Source organism: Sus scrofa, chromosome 7 (assembly GCF_054392235.1).
Source record: "Sus scrofa isolate SSC_HxYL_T2T_F1_AM1 chromosome 7, Sscrofa_HxYL_maternal_Yorkshire_Landrace_v2.0, whole genome shotgun sequence".
NCBI classification, from domain to species: domain Eukaryota; kingdom Metazoa; phylum Chordata; class Mammalia; order Artiodactyla; family Suidae; genus Sus; species Sus scrofa.
The window spans coordinates 126,794,869-126,820,247 of record NC_139389.1 but is presented as its reverse complement, the minus strand read 5'-3'; the positions used below and the strand labels follow the sequence as shown (position 1 = coordinate 126,820,247).

The 25,379-nt window shown below is 45.0% G+C and overlaps 2 protein-coding genes across 2 annotated transcripts; both read left to right on the top strand.

Annotated features, from left to right (window-relative positions):
* The first annotated feature begins 1,226 nt into the window (after positions 1-1,226).
* On the top strand, positions 1,227-25,379 carry LOC146401900 (serpin A9-like). The gene is given in 5 exon segments (XM_084970470.1): positions 1,227-1,875; positions 20,702-20,737; positions 20,740-20,974; positions 23,199-23,346; positions 25,176-25,379. Coding segments are annotated over 5 exon segments (1,257 nt in total). The 5' UTR covers positions 1,227-1,241.
* Positions 2,633-9,743, top strand: LOC106504546 (serpin A12). Its single transcript, XM_084970319.1, has 4 exons — positions 2,633-2,714; positions 3,893-4,163; positions 7,547-7,694; positions 9,340-9,743. Exons 1-4 carry the CDS (start codon positions 2,633-2,635, stop codon positions 9,529-9,531), a joined length of 693 nt encoding a protein of 230 aa, XP_084826445.1. The 3' UTR covers positions 9,532-9,743.

The following is a 25,379-nucleotide window of genomic DNA, read 5'->3' as shown; positions in this document are numbered from 1 at the left end:
TCTTTGTATTCTGGCTTTGTCCTAGGGTCACTCCCCTCATGGGACAAAGGGCTGTGGTAGTTTCTGGGGGCTCCACCCCCCTGGCCAGGACATTCAGAGAATGATGGCAGCATCCCAACAAAGAGCCCTGAAAAACACCCTCCCTGGGTCACTTACGGCCTATGGCGCTCTCTGACCACTCTCAGGGCAGAAACTTGCTGCACACTGACTGGATTAGTCCCAGCTCAGAACCGGTCACTAGTGGAGGACTTGAGGCTACCATGCCCCATTCAGAGTCCCTCTTAGGGCTAGGGATGGGTCCCTGTCCCTGAGACACCTGGGCTGTTGGAGAGAAGGGTAAACACCTGAAAAAAAAAAAGTGAAATTCTGTTAGGAAGACAGATGGAAGAGTATCATGGGAGACAATGGTATTATCTACTAGAATTTTCAAACACTGGGCCACACGTTCCCTGAAGAACCATGTCTGCTATGATGGCAGCTGCATCCACAGGACCTGGCATAGAGGGTGTGGGACACGGAGAACATGGAGACTTGGATTCTCCTGGGGTAGGTGTCTACCAACCATGTACCATGTAATCTTAGACAAATGATTTTATCTCTGCAAACTGGGATTGTTTGGTTGCAAGGAAAGAAAACCAACTGAAACCAGCCAACTCTAAAAGAAGTGGATGGGTTTCAGGAAAAGTTCAATCCAGGGACTCCAAAGATGTCACCAGATATGTCTTCCCATTTCTCTCTTTCCATCTCTCTCTTCTTGCTCTCTCTCATCTTTCCTTCTACATGTGGATATCATGTCCACACTGAGGTCCAAAGCTTTACCTTTAAGCCTGTCACCCCAGAGGTAAGAGGACTTTGTGTTTTCAAAGAAAGATACTGATTGATCTGATTTTGGTCACCCTCTCATTCCTTAACCAATCAGTGTGGCAGGGGCATGGACTATTTTGATGGCTTATCCTGACTCAAATGCCCATACTGTATTCTTACTGAACTTACAAGAACTGTCCTCTACACTCAGGCTTCTCATTTACTCAATCATTTCTAGTCCCTGGGGTGAGTGCAAAGGCTAAGTGCTATAATGGATGTCAAAGCACTTACAAACTGCTATGCACAGCACACCCTGATTACTGTATTCCTTCTTCCATCTGGTCTTCCTTGTGGATAAGACAGAGGCAAAGGGTTTCTTTTGTTTTCTTGTCTTCTAACTTCTACTCTATTCCTTAACAGGAAAATCTCCAAGGAAAATGAACTCCACGCTGGGCCTGGGCCTGCTTCTGGCTGGCCTCCTCACCGTGGAAGGTATTCTGAAGAGCAACTTCTCTCCCAAGAATCATGAAGCTGTGAGTCGTGACCAAGTGGGGAAGGGAAGGAGGGCAGCTCAGGAGCTTGCAAAGCGAAACACAGACTTTGGCTTCAGGCTGTACAAGAAGCTGTCCTGCAATAACTCTAACAAGAACATCTTCTTCTCCCCTTGGAGCATCTCTGTGGCTTTCTCCATGCTGACTCTGGGTGCACAGGACTCCACCCTGGCTGAGATCAAGCAAGGCTTCAACTTCAGGAATATGCCTGAGAAAGATCTTCATGAAGGCTTCCATTACCTCATCAACAGGCTGAACCAGAGAAACCATGGTCATGATCTGGGCCTTGGGAATGCCTTGTTTATTGACAAGAAGCTAAAGCCACAGAAGAAATTTCTGACAGATGTCAAGAACCTGTACAAGGCAGACACTATTCCCATCAACTTCCGGAACTTGGAAAATGCTCAGAGGCAGATCAATGACTACGTCAATCAGAAAACCCAGGGGAAAATTAGCAACCTGGTCAAGAAAATAGACCCTAGCACTCTGATCCTTCTTATAAATTATGTTTTCTTTCAAGGTAAGCCTTAAGGGCATGTTAACACAAAAATGATAGGATGACTAGTAGACTTGTATTAAAAACATGGGCTGTCTACTTGCTTGCTCTGTGACCTTGAATTCACATATAATTAGTCTCTTAAAATCCTATTTTTCCTATTTGAAAAACGAGGGCCTTGATACATAGCTCATAGGGAGGTTATTGAAATTCAAGATGGAAATGTATGAGAAATGGATTTTTTGAAGTCTATTCTCCATATGTACACTTTTATTATTACTGATTATCCTAGCACAACATTGGCTGTAGAGGTTAGAGTGACATTCTTTTACCCATTTCTTAGATCAGGAAAGCAAAATTCAGAGAGATATTAATTGACTTAGTCAAGGTTACAATGCTAGCCAATGAAAGTCAGGACTAGAATCTGCTTCTCTTGACCTGATGGCTGTGCTTTCTTTTCTTTTCTCTTTTTTTTTTTTTTTTTTTTTTGTCTTTTTGCCTTTTCTAGGGCTGCTTGCCACAGCACATAGAGGTTCCCAGGCTAGGGGGTCTACTCAGAGCTGTAGACACGGGCCTATGCCAGAGACACAACAACACAAGATCTGAGCCGCATCTGCGACCCATACCACAGCTCATGGCAATGCCAGATCCTTAACCCACTGAGCAAGGCCAGGGATCGAACCCACAACCTCATGGTTCCTAGTCAGATTCATCAACCACTGTGCCACGACGGGAACTCCATGATGGCTGTGCTTTCCATCACTCCAAGTAGACACCGAGGATGGTGATGGTGTTGATGATGGAGATCATGATCACATTTGTAGGCGCCTTAGTCTCCCTACCACATGATGTAGATTCCCCAAGTCTGAGGGTGAAGCACTGAAAAAGAAGGTGGAAAAATATTCCCAAGTCCAAGCTTCATCCACCACCATCACCATGCAAACCTGCTCACACCACACACACACATTCACACAAAGGTTGGCCAATATAGGTGAAAATGAGAGGCCAACATCCCTCAGGCCAGGCAAGATCATTGCTGATCTATCAGAAATATGATTCTGAACATGCAAGTTCAGCTCTCCTAAAATCAACAAGGAGATTGATGACTAAGGGAAAAAGGAGTCATAATGGTAGACTGAAATCTCAAGTCTGCTCAAATCGGGGAAGAAGGGAAAATGAGGAATTTCCCAAAGTCTCTATGTCCCCTAGATTATAACGAGAACAGCAACAATGATGCTAATGATGACTAGCATCCACTCAACACTCACCATACACAGTCACTGAGCCATGCTGCCTTTCCCTACTAATTCTCGCAGCAGCCCTCGAAGATTCCCATCAATAACCCTGTTTTGCAAATAAGGATACTAAAGCCCAGGGAGACTGAGACACTTGTCTAAGGTCATCCTTCTAGGAGCAATAAATCCAGAGGACTTGGTCCTAAGAGCCTTGTACTGGGGGCTCTTACCCTACTGAGGGTAGGAAGTGTTAAAAAATCAAGGTCTGAGTCCATGCCCAATGGCATCAAAGAGTCCTCAGGGTCAAAAAAGAGGGGTCCCAACACCCAGCTTTGGGAGTTCACCACTCTTTGGCACACTCCCAAGAATAGCCAGTTACATTAATCTTTTTCTAGTCCCACATGAGAGTGGCTCCTCTAGGGCTGGCTTAGACTAGACTTGAAAATTTTAACTCATATTAGACCCAACATTAAGTGTAATCCAGTTCCCTTTTATGTAACCAAATCCAAAGGTTTTCTCAGCCTCAGGAACACGTGGGCTTAGGGCAGTCTGAAGCTCTTCTCTCAGCTCAGCAGCCCTCGTCTTGGCTTCTTTGGAAACTGATCATCTGGACCAAGCCCATCTCACTAGAAGGTCTTCAGGGCATAGCATGAGGGCAAGTATTCCTGATGACCTGCTCTGACATCCCAGAGTATCCAAAACCTTTCTTTAAATCCAAGTGGAGAGAGACTCAGTAGTTAACCAGATGCAGTCAACCTCTTCTCCCTCAGGACACCCATGTGACTTTGTCCTTCTTTGATCTTAAGCCAGGTGGAAACATGAGTTTGACCCACAGGCAACTAAAGAGGAAGATTTCATTCTGGAAGGAAACAGGACAGTGAAGGTGCCAATGATGATCCACAGCAGCGTGTATGCAGTTGGTCATGATGAACAGCTTTCCTGCACTGTCCTGGAAATGCCCTTCAAGGGCAACCTCTCAGCACTCTTCATTCTTCCTGATGAGGGCGAAATGAAGAATGTAGAGGAAGCCTTGGGGATGAACACCTTTGCCAAATGGAAAAAGTTACTCAATCGGAGGTAAAGCAGAAATATGCAGCATCTTCCATCTTCCTCCCTTCCCTCCCAATGACTTTGCTTCTATCCCAGATATACTGAGCTCTTATCCCCATGCAAAAGCCCTATTCTAGGCTCCATGAAGAACTTATATTTTGGTAGGAAGTAAAATGAAAAAGAAGTTGTAGAAATATAGTGAAATTCTTGGTCTCAGAGGGGGATGCTTAAACATTGTGAAAGTGCAGAGGGTGAAGCAAAAACGTGGTGGGCAGTGGTGGTCAGAGAGGGTTTCATGGAGTAGGTATCACTGGTGCTAGGCTGAATAGCTATACTTATGGAAGGAGAGACCAAACCCTAGGCAGAGGGAAACTGTGAGGACGGACACCTGCTGTGTGAAAAGGAGCTATGAGCTGTACGTTGTACTTAGAATGTTTTCAACTGTGGTGTCACAACAAAACCAGTGAAGTGTGCCCCAAGTAAGTTATATTAATATTTGTTGAAGAACCCAAGACAGCAAATACTTTTCTTTAGAACATTTAAGATCAGCCGCCAGAATCCCTCCCAGGCCCTTACCTAGTGATAGCTTTTCTTGGGAAAGGTGAGAACCATCATTAGAGCTAAGTCCTGAGGACCTGGTGTCAGTGTAGATGTGCACAGTGCCTTGAAACCTGCCAAGCTAAGACTGGTTCTGTGGCAGCCAGGAGAGGTGGTGGGTCTATGAGGTGGAATGGGCAGCTTCCTCTTGGGTAGAAATGGTGTCCTTGGCCCCCTCTCTTCCACATTGACCTTGCCATCATTCTCCATCCAAAACGTCTTTATTGAGAACCTCTGTCATTCCCACCCAACGTGCTGTCAGGAGCTGAGGAGGGGTCTAAGAAGCAGAGAAGATGCTAGGACTGAGATGAGTTATCCATGGGTGGTAACTGAACCAGCAGTTTCCTGCATATGGGTACACACCCTTGAAGGACTTGCAGAATGCATCTCAGATAACCAGATTTAGCTGCAAGCTCCTGGGAGAGAAATTCTACTTCTGAATGCTTTAGATAAAGTCACTATTTGGTGGGGGCTGGTGTAGGTATGGAAAAGCAGCAAGCTAAATGGAGTCTGATGCCAAGAGGGCTGCTACATCTCAGGCTCTACACAACACCCCCTGATCCTCCCTGCTGCAAACCAGGGACCTCACTGGCCCCTGAGGCAGAAAGAAGAGCTTGGGTTCCAATCTGGGAATTCAGTAGCCCTACTTTAAGATATATCTGGGGTCTGATCTCTGCCCACCATCTCTATGACTCCCAACATCTGACTACTGCATTCACTAACTAGCTTCCAAATGATCTCCCAGCATTAATTTCTACTCCCACCCTCACCACCAAAAGCAGATCCTTAACAGAGCAGACAAAAGGATAACTTTAGGCCCTGAACAAGAGCGTGTCACTCTTCTGTTCAAAACTCTACTGTGGCTCCAATCTTAGTTGAGACCCACTCTTCTCATCTGTGACACAGCCATCACAATGCCAACTTCGTAAGACTCTTGAGAGAATTAAATGTGCCTAGGCATGGTGTCACCCCCCGCCCTCACAAGGGTGAGGTCCTTTCTCCTTCCCCTTCCAACTGTTGAAGAGGTGGAGTTGCAAGGTTCTCAGATCTTTTGAACCTCAGGCTTGTTGAATGACAGGTGTCCTGCAATCTGGCCCTCCTACCCTTAGGTGAGAACCCCAGGACAGCAGCTCATTGGGTGAAAGTGAAGGTATGTGTTCTCTTAACATGGAGATGCCCTTGATAGGACTGACAATGTCTAGCCTGTGCTCTACAGAGTTTTATGTTCACAAAGGTGTTCTGGAGATCTCCCCAGGGGACTGAGGGAATGGAAGGGGAAGGTGGAAGGTGGGAAGGTCTCCAGGTCCTCCACCTTCAGTTCACCCAGAAGTCCCAGCTTCATGAGACAAAGACTCTAGAGGACCCTGTCTCCTTTAGTATTCAAATCATGGTGGCTTGAGACCCAGCGGTTGGATTGCTGGCATTGAATCCTTAGAGCACCCATCACCATCCCCAAGTGACTTCTGACAATTTCCTATGGGCTGAAACTCCGGTGCCAGCATTTGGTGCTTCCTGCTCCCTTGACCCAGCACCTCTGCCGCTGCTAGAGCTGAGACCACCACAAGGCTACCACTAACCATGCACAGATATTCCTGGGAGACTGTCGCTTTCTCTCTGGTTTCAGGACAGGGGCTCACCCTCCTTCCTTTGCTCCTCCACACAAGTGTGGGATGGGCCTTTTGAGATTTCTTGCAGGCCAGCAAGTCTGGGCCTAGGGATACTTACCATGCATGAAGGTGGCTTGTCATTGAGTCCAAGTGCAGGCTGCTTTCAGGGGCTTTTTCAAAACGCCCTCCCAGCTGGCCTCTGGTCTCCCTCTCCCACTGTGCTAGGACTGCTCCAAGCATCTCCAGGCCTTGAAGCTAGGCCCTGCCAGGAGTGCCATGGAGAGGAGTGTTCTTCTCACCCAGCTGAGATCCTGCCTCCCCATCACTTCTGGCTCCAGGATGACCGAGAGCAGGAATGCCCACCCCTTGGGGAAAACTCCATTTCCCCTGGCAGGGCAGTGGTCTTGCCCATGGCTCCCGAGGGGAAACTGTTGCTTGAGAATATGATAGGCCCATGTTCCTACCTTCTCATCTGTGGTCCGAAGGACAAGTTGCCAAGTCCCCCAACCACTGCACTCGTCCTCTGTGGGGGAAGGAAAGGGCTCTTCTGTGTGTTCTAGGGGAGGCTGAAAACTCAGCTCTTCCCCAGGAGAAGTGACCAAGCCACCAGACACACTCCTGTCTGTGCAAAAAACACTGGGAATTTAGGCCTTGGGTGACTTCAGCCTGAACACACCTGTTTGTTTGGGAGACAGACACCTGCTTTGATTTTTGTGTAATTTGAGGATTGCCATGGTGGGTCTCCAGAGGAAAGGCTCAGTTTACCCAAAGGCAAATACAAAGCTCCACGTATCGGAGGCACAAAACTGCTGATGACTGAGAAATATCCATTTTCCTGGTAAATAGCGCTAGGGTCTGCTCCCAGTCTGGGCACCCCATCACACGTATACATGTTTACTGTAATATGTACCCATTTTCTAGCATCTGCCTTCCCACTTTAAAGCCAATCTCCCCATGAATGCACTGGATCTTATTTCCTCTCACTACTCAGAAATATCTGCCTAGAAACTCCTTCCCTTTTTAATTGAGCACGGATGGTTTAAAACCTGGTCCTAGGTTTGCCGTTTCCCCTCATCCTGAGAGGAGAGAGAAGCTCTGAGACCTCAGGGGATGGGAAGATGAAAACCTCTTCCATCATCTGTCCTAAGGCCCACCGGGGAAGTGGCAGGGCCCTGCTGCTCACCTCTGTCACTTTCTCCTCCCCAGTGTCACAGAAGTGTCCGTGCCCAGGTTGTCTATCTCCAGTCAGTATGACCTGAAGAAGACTCTCTCCTCCCTGAGTGTCACCAAAATCTTTGAGGACCACGGAGATCTCACCAGGATCTCCCCTCATGAAGGCCTGAAAGTGGGTAAGGTAAGCCTGCTGGTCCAGATGCTGCCCCCTCCAGCACAGGAGGCTGTCCCTGGCCCCAAGCCAGAGCCACTGTCATTGGATGTCACTGCAGCTGTCCAAGCCAAGATTCTACCCCTCCCCATCAGGCCAGGCTCAAATCCATCCCTGCCCCTAAAAAGCCATGTGATCCTGGATAAATCACATAACCTCTGTTTCTAGTCTTTAAAATCAGAAATATCAATCTCCTGGCCCTACTTTAGAAGTCGAGTCCATGCAACAAACAATTGATGGAGTCCCGAAACATTCATCAGGCCTAGAACTGACCAAGACTCTCTCTCAAAGGCCTCACAGTCTTGTGAGGGGTAAGCTGGGAACATGATCTATGTGACCTAGAGATAAGCAAGCAAAAGACCCCCCCTCAACCAGGGGTCTACAGCAGGGTCTACAGCATCTGCCTATTGGTGGAGAGCAGAGAGGATCCCAAGGGGGATAGGGTGCCCAGATTTAGCAGATAGAATACAGAGCACCAGTGAAATTCAATTTCAGATATGCAGTGAAGGAATTTTTTTAGTCTAAGTATATCCTAAATAGTGCATGGGATATACTTATGCTAAAACTTTTCATCCATTTATCTGAAATCAGATTTAACTAGACTGTATTTTTCTGGCAACCTTGCTTTCAGGTTCAAATGGCATTGGTGGGGGTGAGGGATGTGAAGATTTCAACAAGCCCAGAGAAGGGTGCTGGGTGGGGGAGATCTTCCAACAGGGGGAGCAGCATGGCCTAAGGCTGGGAGGTGGGAAGGCTTGGAGTCCTGGGCAATGGGGGATGGGCTGGGGCTAAGAGGGAAGTTCAAGCACATTTAGAAGGGATTTGAGGTGCCAGGTTGAGCTGACAGAGGCCCTCACCTAGATTTATGTTTCAGTTTGCAAGAGGAAGAAAGGCCCAGCTAACAAAATTATATTACTTTTAACTTTTCCCATCACAGACTTTGCATAAACATTCACATGGCCCTGCCCCTTTCCCATAGGCCTTTAGTGAGTTTCTCTTCCAAAGTTAGGTGCGCTGCTCGCTGTGGTTCTATATGTAAACATCAGCCGTTGGCTTGCCAGTAAAATTGTTAGCATTTTATAGAATGGAATTAAATGTATCACTGTTTCACCGAAGCCCATCAATTTCCCAGTGTCCCTCACATAGTCCCAGACGTTGAGGCCTTCTGGGTAGATGTGGCATCTGAGTCATTTCCAATGGCTACCCTGCAGTCTGACCCCCTCTTCCTGTTCCGTCAGGAGGATGAGAGGTGGGTGGTGGGGGCTGGAGGCTTTGGGCCGAGGATGCCACCACCTCCCCTCCATCAGCTAAAACTCAGCAGACCCTTTCTGTCCTTGTCACCATGCACGCTCTCAGCCCCACCCCCTGCCTAGAGCTGAAGGTCCCCCTGCTCAATTTTCCCCTCACAATGAATACATCTGCTAATGTTTGAGTGGCCTTTGGTCATGACAGCAGAAAAGCCAGGAGCCCTGGAGCGGCTGGCACCTGCCAAGCTATTGCTGTGCTGGGTGACTTTGGCTGAAGCCTCTCCCTCTCTGGGCCTCTTGCCACCCTTTACCTATCCATGGCCTCCACAGGGCTTCACAAGCATTGACCTCACTCCTGTTTCCCGCAGGTGATACACAAGGCTGCTCTGAAGATGGATGAGCAAGGTGCGGAGGGGGCTGCGGGCTCCGGAATGGAGGTCCTGCCCATGCAGACACGGTTAAAGATCAAGATAAACAGACCTTTTCTGCTGACGATTTTCGACAACAGTATGAATAACATCCTCTTCATAGGAAGGATTTCTAATCCTTCTGGGAACTGAGAGGAAAATCTGCCTTGCACAGACCCAGCAGGGACTTGGGGCTGAAGACAGGTGGCCTCACTGGCATTGAGAACACACAACCTTTCTAATCTAATCCCATTATCATGACCTCCCCCAACCACTGTCCAAACAGGCAGCACCACAGAGCCACAGCTCGGATTCTACCCCTAACCTGGGAACCTCTATATGTTGTACCTGCAGAACTATTTTAAAAAAGCAAAAAAATATATATATATACATATATAGATATATAATAGATATATATGGGTGTATTTTTCCTCATGTAGTTAATATATAAAACTCTGATTGTCTTTCAAATAGAAATTCAGCTTACTCTCTAGTGCTTTTATTCATCTTTCTTTTAAATAACTTTATGCTAAACTGACTGTTGCAGGTCTTAATTAGTTTTCTACATGATGTCCTACCATCACAGCCTTTTTCTCATTTTTCACTACAGAAATAAATTTTATCTACGCAAAGAAAAGGGGTGGGGGGAGCAGAGGGAAACTGTACCTAGCAGAGGGGACAGTCTGTACAAAGGCTCCAGGGATGAGAGGGTGTCAGGGACAAGGAACTGAAACAGCATGACTATGCCAGGGTGACAAAGTAAGGCAGGAAGAGGTGGGCGATGAGGCTGTAGGAGTAGGTTGGGGCCCCTGTGGGCCACAGGGAGAATGCTGGTCATTTGTTTGTTTGTTACATTTTTTCTTTTTTTTTTTTTTTTTTTTGGCCTCACCCACAGCATAGGGAAGTTTCGGGGCCAGCAGCTGAGTTTGCACCACAGCAGTGACCTAAGCCACTGTAGTGACAACACCAGCTCCTTAACCCACAGCACCACCATAGAAGTCCATGAGATGCTGGTCTTTAACTGAAGGACTATGGGGAACTTTAGCAGGCGTTTAGTTGGAGGCAGACCCAGACAAACATACGTGTTATAAGTGTCCCCATGGCAGCAGACTGGTGTCCCTGTGTCCCCAATGCCCAGGCCATTGCGTATCATGGAGAGCATGCTCAGTATGTGTTTGCTGAAAAGAAAGTTTGCCCCAGCCATTGCCCAGGTTCCAGACACGGCCAGCCCCCTCCAGAGCTCTCCCCTTCTCTGGGAGGGAAGGCCACATGCCAGCCTGGCAGGCCTATCGCAGGGACTGTCCTTGCCCACATCTCCACATGGGTTTGCATGGCCGCCTTGCTGCATCTGCTCCCACACCCACCTGCCGGGATGCTCCCCACTCCTCTTCCCAACACTCCCCCTCCCACCAGTTCCTTTCAATGTATTACTCATCCTTCCAGAAAAGGCCAACTCCTGCTTCTAAGAAGCCTCACCAGGCCACCTGTTTGTGGACGGATGGACCTCACAGGCGAATGAATGAGTTTGACATTGATGTAACCAACCCTGACTAAATGCCTCTGATGAGCCCGGCATTGCATGCGTGCTTTCCCAAACACCTGACACCCCAGCCCTTCGAGTTCGTGTGGCCATTTCATTTTTTTTTTCATTTTTTTTTTCCCACTGTACAGCAAGGGGGTCAGGTTATCCTTACATGTATACATTACAATTACATTTTTCCCCCACCCTTTGTTCTGTTGCAACATGAGTTTCTAGACATATTTCTCAATGCTACTCAGCAGGATCTCCTTGTAAATCTATTCTAAGTTGTGTCTGATAAGCCCAAGCTCCCGATCCCTCCCACTCCCTCCCCCTCCCATCAGGCAGCCACAAGTCTCTTCTCCAAGTCCATGATTTTCTTTTCTGAGGAGATGTTCATTTGTGCTGGATATTAGATTCCAGTTATAAGTGATATCATATGGTATTTGTCTTTGTCTTTCTGGCTCATTTCACTCAGGATGAGATTCTCTAGCTCCATCCATGTTGCTGCAAATGGCATTATGTCATTCTTTTTTATGGCTGAGTAGTATTCCATTGTGTATATATACCACATCTTCTGAATCCACTCATCTGTCAATGGACATTTGGGTTGTTTCCATGTCCTGGCTATCGTGAATAGGGATGCAATGAACATGCGGGTGCACGTGTCTCTTTTAAGTAGAGTTTTGTCTAGATAGATGCCCAAGAGTGGGATTGCAGGGTCATATGGAAGTTCTATGTATAGATTTCTAAGGTATCTCCAAACTGTTCTCCATAGTGGCTGTACCAGTTTACATTCCCATCAACAGTGCAGGAGGGTTCCCTTTTCCCCACAGCCCCTCCAGCACTTGTTATTTGTGGATTTATTAATGTCGGCCATTCTGACTGGTGTGAGGTGATATCTCATGGTAGTTTTGATTTGCATTTCTCTTATAACCAGCGATGTTGAGCGTTTTTTCATGTGTTTGTTGGCCATCTGTATATCTTCTTTGGAGAAATGTCTATTCAGGTCTTTTGCCCATTTTTCCATTAATTGATTGTTTTTTTTGCTGTTGGGTTGTATAAGTTGTTTATATATTCTAGAGATTAAGCCCTTGTCGGTTGCATCATTTGAAACGATTTTCTCCCATTCTGTAAGTTGTCTTTTTGGTTTCTTTTGGGTTTCCTTTGCTGTGCAAAAGCTTGTCAGTTTGATGAGGTCCCATGGGTTTATTTTTGCTCTAATTTCTATTGCTTTGGGAGACTGACCTGAGAAAATATTCATGATGTTGATGTCAGAGAGTGTTTTGCCTATGTTTTCTTCTAGGAGTTTGATGGTGTCCTGTCGTATATTTAAGTCTTTCAGCCATTTTGAGTTTATTTTTGTGCATGGTGTGAGGGTGTGTTCTAGTTTCATTGCTTTGCATGCAGCTGTCCAGGTTTCCCAGCAATGCTTGCTGAATAGACTTTCTTTTTCCCATTTTATGTTCTTGCCTCCCTTGTCAAAGATTAATTGACCATAGGTGTCAGGGTTTATTTCTGGATTCTCTATTCTGTTCCATTGGTCTATCTGTCTGTTTTGGTAGCAGTACCACACTGTTTTGATGACTGTGGCTTTGTAGTATTTCTTGAAGTCTGGGAGAGTTATGCCTCCTGCTTGGTTTTTGTTTCTCAGGATTGCTTTGGCGATTCTGGGTCTTTTGTTGTTCCATATAAATGTTTGGATTGTTTGTTCTAGTTCTGTGAAAAATGTCATGGGTAATTTGATAGGGATTGCATTGAATCTGTAGATTGCTTTGGGTAGTATGGCCATTTTCACAATATTGATTTTCCCAATCCAGGAACATGGAATATCTTTCCATTTCTTTACATCTTCTTTGATTTCTTTGATTAGAGTTTTATAGTTCTTGGCATATAGGTCCTTTACCTCCTTGGTCAGGTGTATTCCGAGGTATTTGATTTTGTGAGGTGCAATTTTAAAAGGCATCGTATTTTTGTATTCCTTTTCTAATATTTCATTGCTGGTATACAAAAATGCAACTGACTTCTGAATGTTAATCTTATATCCTGCTACTTGCCATTTCATTTTAAAGATGAGAAAACTGAGGCTCAAGAAGATAACTTCCTTTGCCCAAAAATCCCATGGCTAAAGAGCCGCAGAGCTGGGACTCTGGGACCTTGTCCATCAGTCCATCCATCTGTCCATCCATCCATCCAACAAATATTTGCCAAGTGTCCACCTTGTGCCAGGAACCATTCCAGAGGCTGAGACACATCATTAAAATATACCAAAACACTTGCCCTCGTGGGGGTTCCAGGCAAGGAGAAAGAGGCAGATGATAAACATTAGCAGTAACAAATAAATAAGAACATCACATCGCGTAGAGCAGGTCAGAGTGACTGCAGGGACTGGCGGGGCTGGCGGTGGTCAGGTCGACCTCGCTGAGGAGAGGACACCACTGGAATTCTGCCCTGTACGGTCTCTGATGCACGATCAGCCTTTGGATCTTTGTAGCCCAGGAGATACTCACAACTGGGTGTCCTTGACAAGAGGAGCGAGCTTAACCTCCGCCAAGAATAGAGATTTGCAAGATCACAGTGCCAGAGTAGGCAGGCTCCTTGGACAAGGTCCAACTTGACCTTCTGCGCAATGCCGAAAGCCTTTGTGCAGCTTCCGAGCAGATGGCTTCTCAAGCACACGCAGGGTGCCAGCAGGCTGGTTTCCTGTCTGCCCAGGCTGAGGTCATCCCTGTGGTCACATACCGGAAAGTTATAGGCAGGTGTGCTGGCGACGATAATCACAGGGGCGAAGCCTGCCTCCCGGCCCCGCTCTGCCAGCACGCTGACTCTAGGGCTCATGCAAATACCTTCTTCCCCAGCCTCCATTTCCCATTTGTGCCATGATGGGGTGGCTCTGGAAGTCCCCCAAGGCCCTGCTATCTTGGACAATACTATGACACTCATATTGGAAATAACAGAACTGGCGCCAAAGTTTTATCTGCATATTCATTCCTCCATGCATTCATTTAGTCAACAAATATTGTTTTGAGCTTGAGTCTGTGCCAGACAGGGATCCTGTGCAGAAAAGCCAGGCAAGAGCTTCATGTCCTATGGCCAGCTTCCTCTGGCTCCAGCCCAGCCAGGAAAGTGTTTCCCACCCTCCTGGGTCACCACGTTGTAATTAGATGTGACAATTAGAGCATCAGGCCGAGGTATCCTTTCTCTTTGTGAAACGGGTTTCCATTTCCACTCCGTTCCCCCAATTTCATTCATTCCTGAGTAAACTAACCCACTCATGATTGTGGCTGAATCCCCATCTCTTTTGTTAGATTGTTTATTGCAGCTCCATATTTAATTCAAGTTTTTTAATTAAATTTTATTTTTCATTAGGATATAGTTGATTTACAGTATCTCTACTGTACACCATAGTGACCCAGTCATACATTGCAGACTGGCAATTGTGTGTGATTATACAGCTTAGGGAGCGACATGGTAGGGCTGCATTCATTTATTGTAGTTAGTCTTTTTCACTTAGGTATAGTTTATATACAGTAAATTACACCAATATTTCTGGCTATTATTCCTTCAAAGCTGCTTCTGTCCTCCTCCCCCCACTTTTTGCCTAGACTCCAATTATATCTATGTTACCCCACTTGATTTTGTCCCATAGATCCTTGGGGTCTGTTCTTTCTTTCTTTTTTTTTTTTTAACACCAGTTTGGTCTCTCCAGTTTGCTTAGTTCCTATTGCTCTATTTTCAAGCTTTCCGATCTCTTCTGCAATTGAAATTTTCTCGTAAGTCTAGCCAGTGAATTTTTCATTTCAGATACCAAATTTTCCTTCTTCAAAAGATCGATTTGCTTCTTTTTTATTTATTTGTTTTTTTCTGACATTAGATCAATGTTTTCTTGTTTAAGCATATATAAATAGCCGTTTCTAAGTTCCTGTGTGTTAATTCCACAATTTCAGTCATGTCTGGGTTTGTTTCTATTGCTGATTTTTCCTTCTGGACATGGATCACATTTTCCTCTTTCTTAGACTATTTAGCAGTTTTTGATTGGATGCTGGACATTGTGTTATTACGATTTTTGATCAGGGTTTTGTCTTCCTTTGTGGTGTGTTGACAGTAGTTTTGAAAAAGAACTGAATTACCTTCTGAACTGCTTTAGTGTGTCCATGCCTATTTTTTTTTTTTTTTTTGTCTTTTTGCCATTTCTTGGGCCACTCCCACGGCATATGGAGGTTCCCAGGCTAGGGGTCCAATCAGAGCTGTAGCCGCCGGCCTACGCCAGAGCCACACCAACTTGGGATCCAAGCCACGTCTGCAACCTACACCACAGCTCACAGCAACGATGGATCCTTAACCCACTGAGCAAGGGCAGGGACCGAACCCGCAACCTCATGGTTCCTAGTCGGATTCGTTAACCACTGAGCCATGACGGGAACTCCTCCATGCCTATTTTTGGGCTTTGTTAGGCTGTCTAGAGTAACTTTAAACCATTACTTTAGCCTCAATATTAAGATGCAACCCTTGTGGGGTCTCTACTGAATGCCCCAGCCATTCAATGAGGTCTCTTCACTCTGATTGGTCACAACCTAAATATCATCCTACACCATATGAGCTCTAAGAATTGTTCTGCTTACATCGTCACAGAAGTTGTTTTTTTTTTTTTTTCTTTTTGGGCCCATCTTGTGGAATTTCACGCTGTGCATGCAGAGCTTAGCACCTAGCTTTTAACTTAAGCCAATACACATTTTTGCTGCACAAATTGTAGCTCCCTCAGCTTTCCCAAACTCTGATGCCTGTTTCCTAATCAGCAAAACTACCATGTTCTCCTTGGGTGCCCCTCCCTGTAAACAGAAAGTACCTGTAGGCTTAAAATTGAAACAATCATAGGACTTAGCACATTTGTTTCCCTTCTTTCCCTGTTGTCCAGTGTCTGATTTGTTTCCTTTTTTTAGCATCTCAACTTTTTCATATATTTTGTTGAGTTTTCTAACTGTTTACAACAGTTTACAAGTCCAATGTCAATTACTTTGTCTTGGCCAGAAGTGTAACTTAACTTACCTTTTATGTATGCATATACCTGTGTAACAATCATCCTAATTAAGACCCTAAAATGTTCTCTTTTGCTCCTTTCTACTCAGTATCAACCCTCAGAGGTAAATTGCCAGTTGTATTTATTTCAATTCATTCATTCAGCAAACACGGAGCCCTTATTATCGGCTAAACAGTGCTGCTTGGGGAGAATAAGAGAAATTCCCTGATTCACTAACTTTTCAGCCACACAAATGTGGAGTTATGGCAATGGTGGGTGTTTCACAAAGAGGTTAATGGTACCATAAAAACAGTTAATAGCATTTTCCTTATCTGGGTAGTCAGAGCGAGCTTCCTTAAAGAGGCATCATAAGCTAGGACCTAAACAGTGAATAGTTAGAGGGAAGATTTGGTGAGGAGAGTGGAGATACGACTCTAGGAGTAGGGCACGACAGACACCGCCTATGAAGATCATGAAATTGCGCAGAATGGCTGGACCTAATCTGAGAAGGAGCTTTGAGATGCATGATGAAGTTAGATCCACAGATGCATGAAGAAGTTGGGTTCTACAGGTTGGACTAAAGAACTCCACTCTGGGAAATGGGAGGCTGTTGGAACACTTCAACTAGGTAAGTGATGTGTTGACATGGGGAATGAGGAAGAAAGAGGTGCAAGAATGAGCTCCACGTTTGAATAACTAGGTGAGTGGTGGCGTCATGGACAGAGATGTTGAAAGGAAAGTTTCGGTTGAAACTTTTGTGGGGATGTGGTGTTTGGGAAAAAAGTGTCAGTCCCATTTGGGTCATGTAGAGCTTAAGGTTCTTTTGCCACATCATCAGGAGATATTAAGGAGGTGGTTAGCTATATGGAGTCCAGAGGAAAGGCTTGGGCTGGAGATTGAAAATAATAAGTGATTTGCATCTCTTAGTAATGAAACCGTGGGTGTGATGGGATCAGCTGAGGAGAAAGGAGGGGTAGGGTGAGGAGGGCACCAGAACCAAGCAGGGATGCTGGAGCTCGCCGAAACATGAGGAGAAGAGGAACCAGTAAATAGGGGATGAGGAGGAGGAACAGAGAGATGGGAGAAATCCAGGAGAATTTGGTCTCCCAGAGCCTGGGGGAAGGGCTGGCTAAGTGCCGAGTGGTCTCCAGTGTCAGAGGCTCCTAGAAAGTCAGATAAGATGAGAACTTAGATATGTTCGTGGCTGGTCGTGATTCTGGGGACCCAGAAACCAGGCTGGAATGGGCCAGGGAGTGAGTGGGAGGCGAGGTGGTGAATACACATCTGGGTTGTGACAGGGAGGATGGATATTGAGCAATAACTAGGAGGCAATGTGGTGGGGGGGGGTTGTCTTCATGGACAAGTCCTGAACGCATTTAAATAGGCAGTTTCCTAAAGGAATCACTCACTCAGCAGAAAAGATTCCTGATACAGATTCCTGCAATTTTAGTCCTATTTGGTATGATTAAATGTTACTCAATTTACATAAATTTCATTTCAACCAAGAGGCTGTTGGAAACGTGGCTATCACGTTAGCACTGGCCTGACATAGGCCAGTGATCTTTTTGCTTTCAATCCTCTGAACAATTCTGTGGGGTACAGATAATCGTCCCTATGTCACAAAGCAGAAAAAGACGCTGAAGTCCACTTGCCCATCGTAAAGATCAGGGTTGATACAAGCCCAACCCTGACTTGCTCCAGAACGGCTGGAGTTTCCAACTGCCATTAGGGTGCTTAGTCTAAAATCCTCCCAGTGCCAAAGGCTTGCTGAGTGAGGCCCATGAAAGGGGGCCAGGGTTGGGGGCTGTTGCAGGGGAGGTGTCTGAAGAACCACAGCTGTAGGCAGCCTTCTGCTCCAGGTTTCCTCTTTTTGAAGGACACCAACACACCAGTAAATGCCTCTCTCTGGGGACAGCCAGCCATGGGGAGAAGTGAGAACAGGATTAGCTCTACACAAAAGGGACAAAGGGTGTTGGGAGGGATCTCTAAGAGGTCAGAGATCACTTCTAGCAGCTTAGATGGGGACTTTGCAATCTGGTGTCACTGTCTTGCTTCTTAAAAAAACAAATAAATAAACCTATGAAGCACAAAAAGCAAAGAGCATGGGATCTGGGATTTGGGTTTGGGGTCATGGGATCTGAGACCTGACTTTGAATCCCAGGCAGAACACAGATGAGCTGCGTGACAATATTTTCCAGTGTGTCATTTTAATCCCCTTATTTATTTTGGTATTTTGTCAAATTATTTTTTTAGTGGCGGTTATAATGGTTATGATTAACATCTTAATTTATGGCAGCCTAGTTTAGATTAATATTAATTTCAGTAGTGTAGAAAAATTCCTCTCCTAAATAGTTGTGTTCCTTTTCATTTCCTTTATGCAATTGGTGTCACAAATTACATCTTCATAAATTGTGTGGTCATTGACAGAGATTTGTCATTATTGCTTTATGCAGTTGTCTTTTAAATAAGATGGAGAGGAGTTCCTGTGGTGGCTCAGTAGGTTAAGAACCCAACATAGTGTCTGTAAGGATGTGGGTTCGATCCCTGGCCTTGCTCAGTGGGTTAAGGATCAGGCATTGCCACAAGCTGCTGTGTAGGTCACAGATGTGGCTCGGATCTTACATGGCCATGGCTGTGGGGTAGGCCAGCAGCTACAGCTCCAATTTGAGCCCTAGCCCAGAAATTTCCATTTGCCACAGATTCCCATCCTAACTAAAAAAAAAAAAAAAAAAAAAAAAAGGAGAAAAAACACCAACAAAAATACTTTATACCATATTTAACTATGTAATTTCCTTTACTGGTGCTCTTTATTTCTTTATGGGGATTCAAGTTACTGGGTAGTATCGTTTCCTGAAGGGCTCACTTTCATATTTCTTATAGAGCAGGTCTGCTAGTGACATCCCTGCACCTGAGAGGTATGTTTGTTACAGGTATGTTTGATGAACCTACATTGACACAGCATGATCGCCCAAAGTCCATAGTTTATTTTTAGTGTTTTACATTCTATGGATTTGAACAAGGGTACAATAATATGTATCCATCATTATGATATACTACAGATTATTTTCACTGCCCCAAAAAACCTTTGTGCTCTGCCTATTCACTCCCTACCCCCAGGCACATACGCAAATCCTGGAATCCACTGATCTGTTTACGTTTCCAAAGATCTGCCTTTTCCGGAATGTCATACTGTTGGAACCATGCAGTATATAGCCTTCTCAGACTGGCTTCTTTCCCTTAGTAATATGCATTAAAGGTTCCTTTTTGTCTTCCCGTGGCCTGATAGCTCATTTATTTTTAGCTCTGACTAATACTCCATGCTTGGATGTATCATAGCTTTTTAATCCATTCACCTACTGAAGGATAAGTCTTGGTTGTGTCCAAGTTTGGGCAATTACAAATAATGCTATCAACATTCATGTGCAAATTTTTGTGTGGACATAGTTTTTTATTCCTTTGAATTAATACCAAGGAACCTGACTGTGAGATCATATGGCAAGTGTGTATTTGTTTTTGAAAGAGACCACCAAATTGTCTTCCAGAATGGCAATATCATTTTGCATTCCTGCCAGCAATATATGAGAGCTCCTGCTGCTCCACATCCTTGTCAGCATTTGGTGTTGTCAGTGTTACAGTATTTGGCCATTTGAATAGATGTGTAATAGTGGCTCACTGTTGTTTTAATTCGCATTTCCATGACGACATAGGATATGAAGCACCTTTTCATACATTTATTTGCCATCTGCGTACTTTTTTGGTGTGGTATCTGTCAATGTCTTTGACCCATTTTTTAATCCAGTTGTTTGTTTTCTTATTGTTAAGTTTTAGGAGTTCTTGGTATATTTTAGACAATAGTCCTTTATCAGATATATCTTTTGCAAATATTTTTCTCCCAGTCTGGCTTATCTTCTCATTCTCTTGTCACTGTCTTTCACAGAGCAGAAGTTTTTAATTTTAATGAAGTCCAACTTATCAATTATTTCATTCATGTTTTTGTTGTTGTACCTAAAAAGTTATTGCCATACCCAAGGTCATTGAGGTTTTCTTCTGTTATCTTCTGAGTGTTTTATAGTTTCATATTTTACATTTAGGTCTGTGATCCACTTTGAGTTAATTTTTGACAAGGGTGTAAGCTCTGTGTCTAGGCTCTTTTTTTTTTTTTTTTTTTTTTGCGTTTCTATCAATGCCTGTTGTTCCAGTACCATTTGGTGAAAAGACTTTTTTTGCTCCGCTGTATTACTTTTGCTCCTTTGTCAAAGATCAGTTGACTGTATTTATGTGGGTCAATTTGGGGGTTCCCTGTTCTTTTCCACTGATCTATTTGTCTGTTCTTTTATCAGTAACACACCGTCTTGATTATTGTAGCTCTATAGTAAGTCTGGAAGTTGGTTAGTGTCGGTCCTCCTACTTTATTCTAGGTTTCTGGAATGTATTTTTTCCCTTCAATGGCTGCCAGGGTGCTATATCTCATTGCAAATGCAGGCTATTATTTTTTTAAGGCTACAAAAGGGAGTGGGGAATGGAACTAGGTCAAGTTACAGAACCACGAGGCTCACTGTTCTTGCCAAGATTTAGCTGTTTTTCTTTGATAATGTTTTCCTCAATTTTATGAAATTGCATTTGGTTAATTTTCAGAGTTCTACAAGTGAATTCTGACCACTGTTGGCAGTTTTTCATGGCTTTTCTGGAGGAAGGAGTGTTCAGAGGTCCTTACTTCACTATTCTTGCTGTCTCCCCCTCCCCAATGTCACTTTGACATCGAGACCTCTCTTCTCTCTTTGTGCTAGCCAAGTGGGGGAAGCCCTTTAACCCTGCATACACAAGTCAAATTTCCCATTTCTGGTGGGCAAGAGGACCACTGTGCAGGTTCCAATGATGCACCAGGTGGAGCAATTTGCTCTTGGGCTGGATCCAGAGCTGAACTGCTCTGTGCTGCAGATGGACTACAGTGGAGACACTGTGGCCTTCGTTGTCTTCCCTGGCCAGAGCAAGATGAGGGAGCTGGAATGGGCCTTGTCAGCCAGGACCCTGGGGAAGTGGAGCCGCTCCCTCCAGAAGAGGTGGGTGTCAAGTTGCCGTGGCCTGAGGCAGGTGATGGATCGTGTGCATCCAAGGATGAGGAGAAGACCCCAACAACAGCTGTTGAATAATCATGCTGCAGATTGAGCACCAGCTGTATGCTGGATGGTAAGCTTGGTGCTGTGCATACACGCTCTCACTTGAACTTCACAATCACCTGAGAGATGAGAAGCATTATCACCACCATTCACAGATAAGGAACTAGAGGCTCCAAGAGAAGAAGTAAATTACCTAAAGTCGTGTAGTTAATATATCACAAAAGCATATGTCACCAGAGCTATTCTGTGCTAACAGATCTCACTCTATCAGCCAATTCAATATGGAATTCTATAAAATTATTTCATAAACACACTCACACATATATACAAAACATCGCTACTCTCCTATGAGGATAAATAATATTATTAAACTCATAGGTTGTTGAAAAGATAGAATAAGTTACTATTTATAAAGTGCTTAGAAGAATGCCTGAGAGATACTGCGTTTAATAATTGTTAGTTAATAGTAATACTATTATTATTGTTCTGTAGTTATTGTAGAGAGTATCCAAATGATCTTTTTTTTTCTTTTCTCTTTTTTTTTTTTTTTTTTTTAGGGCCGCACCCACAGCATATGGAAGTTCCCAGGCTAGGGGTTGAATCAGAGCTGCAGCTGCTGGCCTACACCCCAGCCACAGCAACACAGTATTTGAGCAGCATCCGTGACCAGTGCTGGATCCTCTAACCCAGTGAGTGAGGCCAGGGATCGAACCTGCATTCTCACAGATACTAGTTGGATTCCTAACCCACTGAACCACATCAGGAACTTCCCAAAATGATCTTAACCGTAAGATAAAAAGGCATGTCAAAGTCTTATGCACAATCTTTTAGCACTATTTTCTTGGCATTGTTAGCATCATTCCCAGGTGCTTGTAGTCTAGGAGGAGAGAAAAGAGAGCATTAGGGATAACTGTCTTTCAAGAAAGACAAAGGTCAATGTCCCAGGGGAGGGTGGGCAGAGTTCTGAGGAGCTTCTGATCAGAGAGATTACTTTCTTTCTGCTGGGTTGAAGGAAGGCTTCAAGGAGGTGGCACATTTGAGCCACAAGGATGGACAGGACGTAGAGGCTTGGGAAGGGCGTTTTTTGGTAAAGAAAACAGTACTAACAAAGATGCAAGGGATGCTGTTTCAGAGGTTTCTTCTCTACTCAGACTGCAACCAGGGCTGGATAGAGGAAGAGGAGGCAGCATGGAGGCTGGGGGTGTGGGGTCCCTAAAGAATAACAGGCAGAGCAGAGAGAAGGTGGAGATGGCCAAGCCAGTGCAGGAGACAGTAGAAGGGAAAAGAGAGCTGTCCATTGTGCTAGACGTCACAAGAAGTCCACCAATGAGGAGCTTATATTGTTCATCCGACATGCCCATGCTTTCATTTCTGTCACTCACCAAGTACATGGCCTTGGGCAAAGCACTAAAATGAAGATTTACTCTCGTAAAATGGAGACAATGTTGGTGAATGTGCCTGAGACAATGCCTGACATATAGTAGAGGAGTATAGTATAGGAGACAATGCCTGACATATAGTATGGGAGCTCTTCACTCTTGGTTCAGGAAACCCATCACAGACTTGAAAAAAAAAAAAAAACTGTGCCAAAATCTAGAGCTATGCTGTCCAATATAGGAACCATCAGCCTCACATTATTATTTAAAGTTCTTAAAATTAAGTAAAATTTCAAAATTAGTTACTTCTTGACACTATCCACATTTAAGCTGCTTAACAGCCATATAGGGCAAGTAGCTACCATATCAGACAGCACATATCAGACAGCACTTCTAACTTACAGAAAGTTCTATCAGATGGTTCTGCTCTCTCAGGGATGAGCAGGGTTTGTCTCAGGAAGGATGATGGGAGACATGCTCTGGGGGGTAGACACACTCCCATCACTGCCCAGCACCTCCCACTGACCTCTGCCATAGGCACCTTTGCTGGGCCCCTTTCTCAGCTCTGTCCCCACTTCATCAGGGGCCCACTTTTCATCTTGTGTGTCTTCAAAGCTGGACTTGGGCATCCAAGAGGCTTACTTCCAGAGCAACATGGGTTGGTTGTCTGGGATGTGTTGATGCCTCAAGCAGCAACCAGTGCTTGGAGGAAGGGCAGAGTCTCCTGCTCACCACTCCGAATGGCCACCACGGGCCTGTGAGCTCACCTTGTCCTTTCTTCTTTTCCACAGGTGGTTAGAGGAGTTCTTTCCCAAAATTTCCATTTCTGCCTCCTATGACCTGGAAACCATCCTGCCGAAGATGGGCATCCAGGATGCCTTTGACAAAAGTGCGGATTCTTCTGGAATGGCGAAGAGAGACTCCCTGCAAGTCTCCAAAGTGAGTTGGTCAATGAGCATATTGCATGAAAGCATGAGTTGGAAGGGCCTGTAGAGACCAGCCTGTCCAGCTCCCTCATCTCACTGGTAAGGAAACAGAGACCACAGCCAAAGTGACTTCTCTGTAGCAGAAGCAGGGCTGGATCTCATGGGTGCCAGGCCTGTGGCTTTACGGCACCACTGAGACACAGGGATCTCTATCCCTCTTCAAATAAATGCTCCTAAGGTCCACTTACAGTGCTCTGAGAACCAGGCCTCTCTCCAGCCAGCAGTGCTGCTGCCTCCAAACCACTGCAGACAAGCAGCTGCCCCCTCCCCCACATTCATCCCCTCCTCCCTGAAGCCTCTGTGCTCATACCAAGGTCATAATGTGGCTGCTCATGGACCATGAGAGCCTGGTAGATGTGTTGGGTTGAACCTGGTAGAAAGAAAAAAGGAATAAAGAAGGAAGGAAGGAAGGAGAGAAAGAGAGAGAGAAAGAAAGAAAGAAAGAAAGAAAGAGAGAGAGAGAGAAAGAAAGAAAGAAAGAAAGAAAGAGAAAGAAAGAAAGAAAAAAGAAAGAAAGGAAGGAAGGAAGAAAGAGAAAGGAAGGAAGGAGATAGGGAGGGAGGGAAGGAAGGAAGGAGAAAAGAAAAGGAGAGAAAAGGAAGAGGAAGGAAAAGCACTGCCTTCTAAAATGTAAGATATTGTACCTAAAAATCTAGACTGTGATTCTCTTGAAACAAACCACCAAGCCCAATTCCCACATGGCAACATGATCCCCAAAAATCACCCCAAGTGTGCCTTCCTCTTACGAGACGTCTCCTCAGCTCATGTGGGTTACCTGCACAACCTCTGTCCACCCGTGTCTAAAAATTCATTTTGACAACAGATTAGAATGGTCAGCAGTGGCCCTGGGCCACCAAAGAGGATCATTGTCATTGGCACGAATACCAAGGGGTCCCACCGGAACGTGACAAACATAATGAACTTTTCCCCATGATACGCTTTTTTGCACATGTGCAAAACAGTGATTGTCATCGTCAGGGTGCTCTGGCCCCCTGAAGCTTGGGAATACATGACTCTTCCCCGGAAGATGAGGGAAGGATCCACGGAATACATGACTCTTCCCCGGAGGAAGAGGGAAGGATCCACTATTCAGTAATCCCTAACCTACATCTCCCATGCAACAATTGTAGCAATTACCGTTGCTAGCAAGTTCATGACCCTTGCTTCATATGACCTCCTTTAACTCTAGATAAACTCCTGAGACATGCAATTATGATCTCCTATTTATAGATTTGAAAAGTGAAGCACACAGCACCCAAATAACTTTTGCAACAATTAAGTGGCAGAACTGGGACTCAAACTAGGTCTTTCTGGTCTATAATCTTTGTGTGTGTTTTTTAAATTATAGTTGATTTACACTGTGTTGCCAATTTCTGCTGCACAGCAAAGTGACCCATATACACACACATTCACTTTCTTATATTAACTCCCATCATGGTCTAGCCCAAGAGACTGGATAGAGTTCCCTGCGTTGTACAATAGGACATGTAGAATGAATGCTTATCCATTCTACATGTAATAGTTTGCATCTGCTAACCCCAAACACCCAGTCCATCCCACTCCCTCCCCCCACCCCTGATCTATATTTATAACCACTCAACTCCACACTTAAGGGGCTAACTGACCAGAAGCCACAACAGCTGTAATTGGCTAAGCCAACCTAATGCCAGGTATAACTTTGAAGTCTCTTGAGGGGGTGTCCCCACTCCCAGGAAAAACACCCAAACTCAGTAAATAAAGGAGTCAGAAGGGAGCTATTGGTGTTTGTTTTTCCCTTGGCAGACCACCCACAAGGCTGTGCTGGACGTCAGCTTGGAGGGTACCCAGACCACAGCAGCCACCGCCACCAAGTTCATAGTCCAGTCAAAGGATGGCCCCTCTTATCCCACCATTTGCTTCAATGGGTCCTTCCTGCTGTTGATTATAAACAAAGCCACAGAGACAATGCTCTTCCTAGGCAAAGTTGGAAATCTGACTATGTTCTAG

Bases quoted from the DNA above. Each gene is read 5' to 3' on its own strand.
- LOC106504546 (XM_084970319.1), top strand. From the start codon at position 2,633: ATGGTGATGGTGTTGATGATGGAGATCATGATCACATTTGTAGGCGCC. The intron at 4,164-7,546 runs GTAAAGCAGAAA...TCTCCTCCCCAG, and splicing joins AAAAAGTTACTCAATCGGAG to TGTCACAGAAGTGTCCGTGC. The intron at 7,695-9,339 runs GTAAGCCTGCTG...TGTTTCCCGCAG, and splicing joins AAGGCCTGAAAGTGGGTAAG to GTGATACACAAGGCTGCTCT.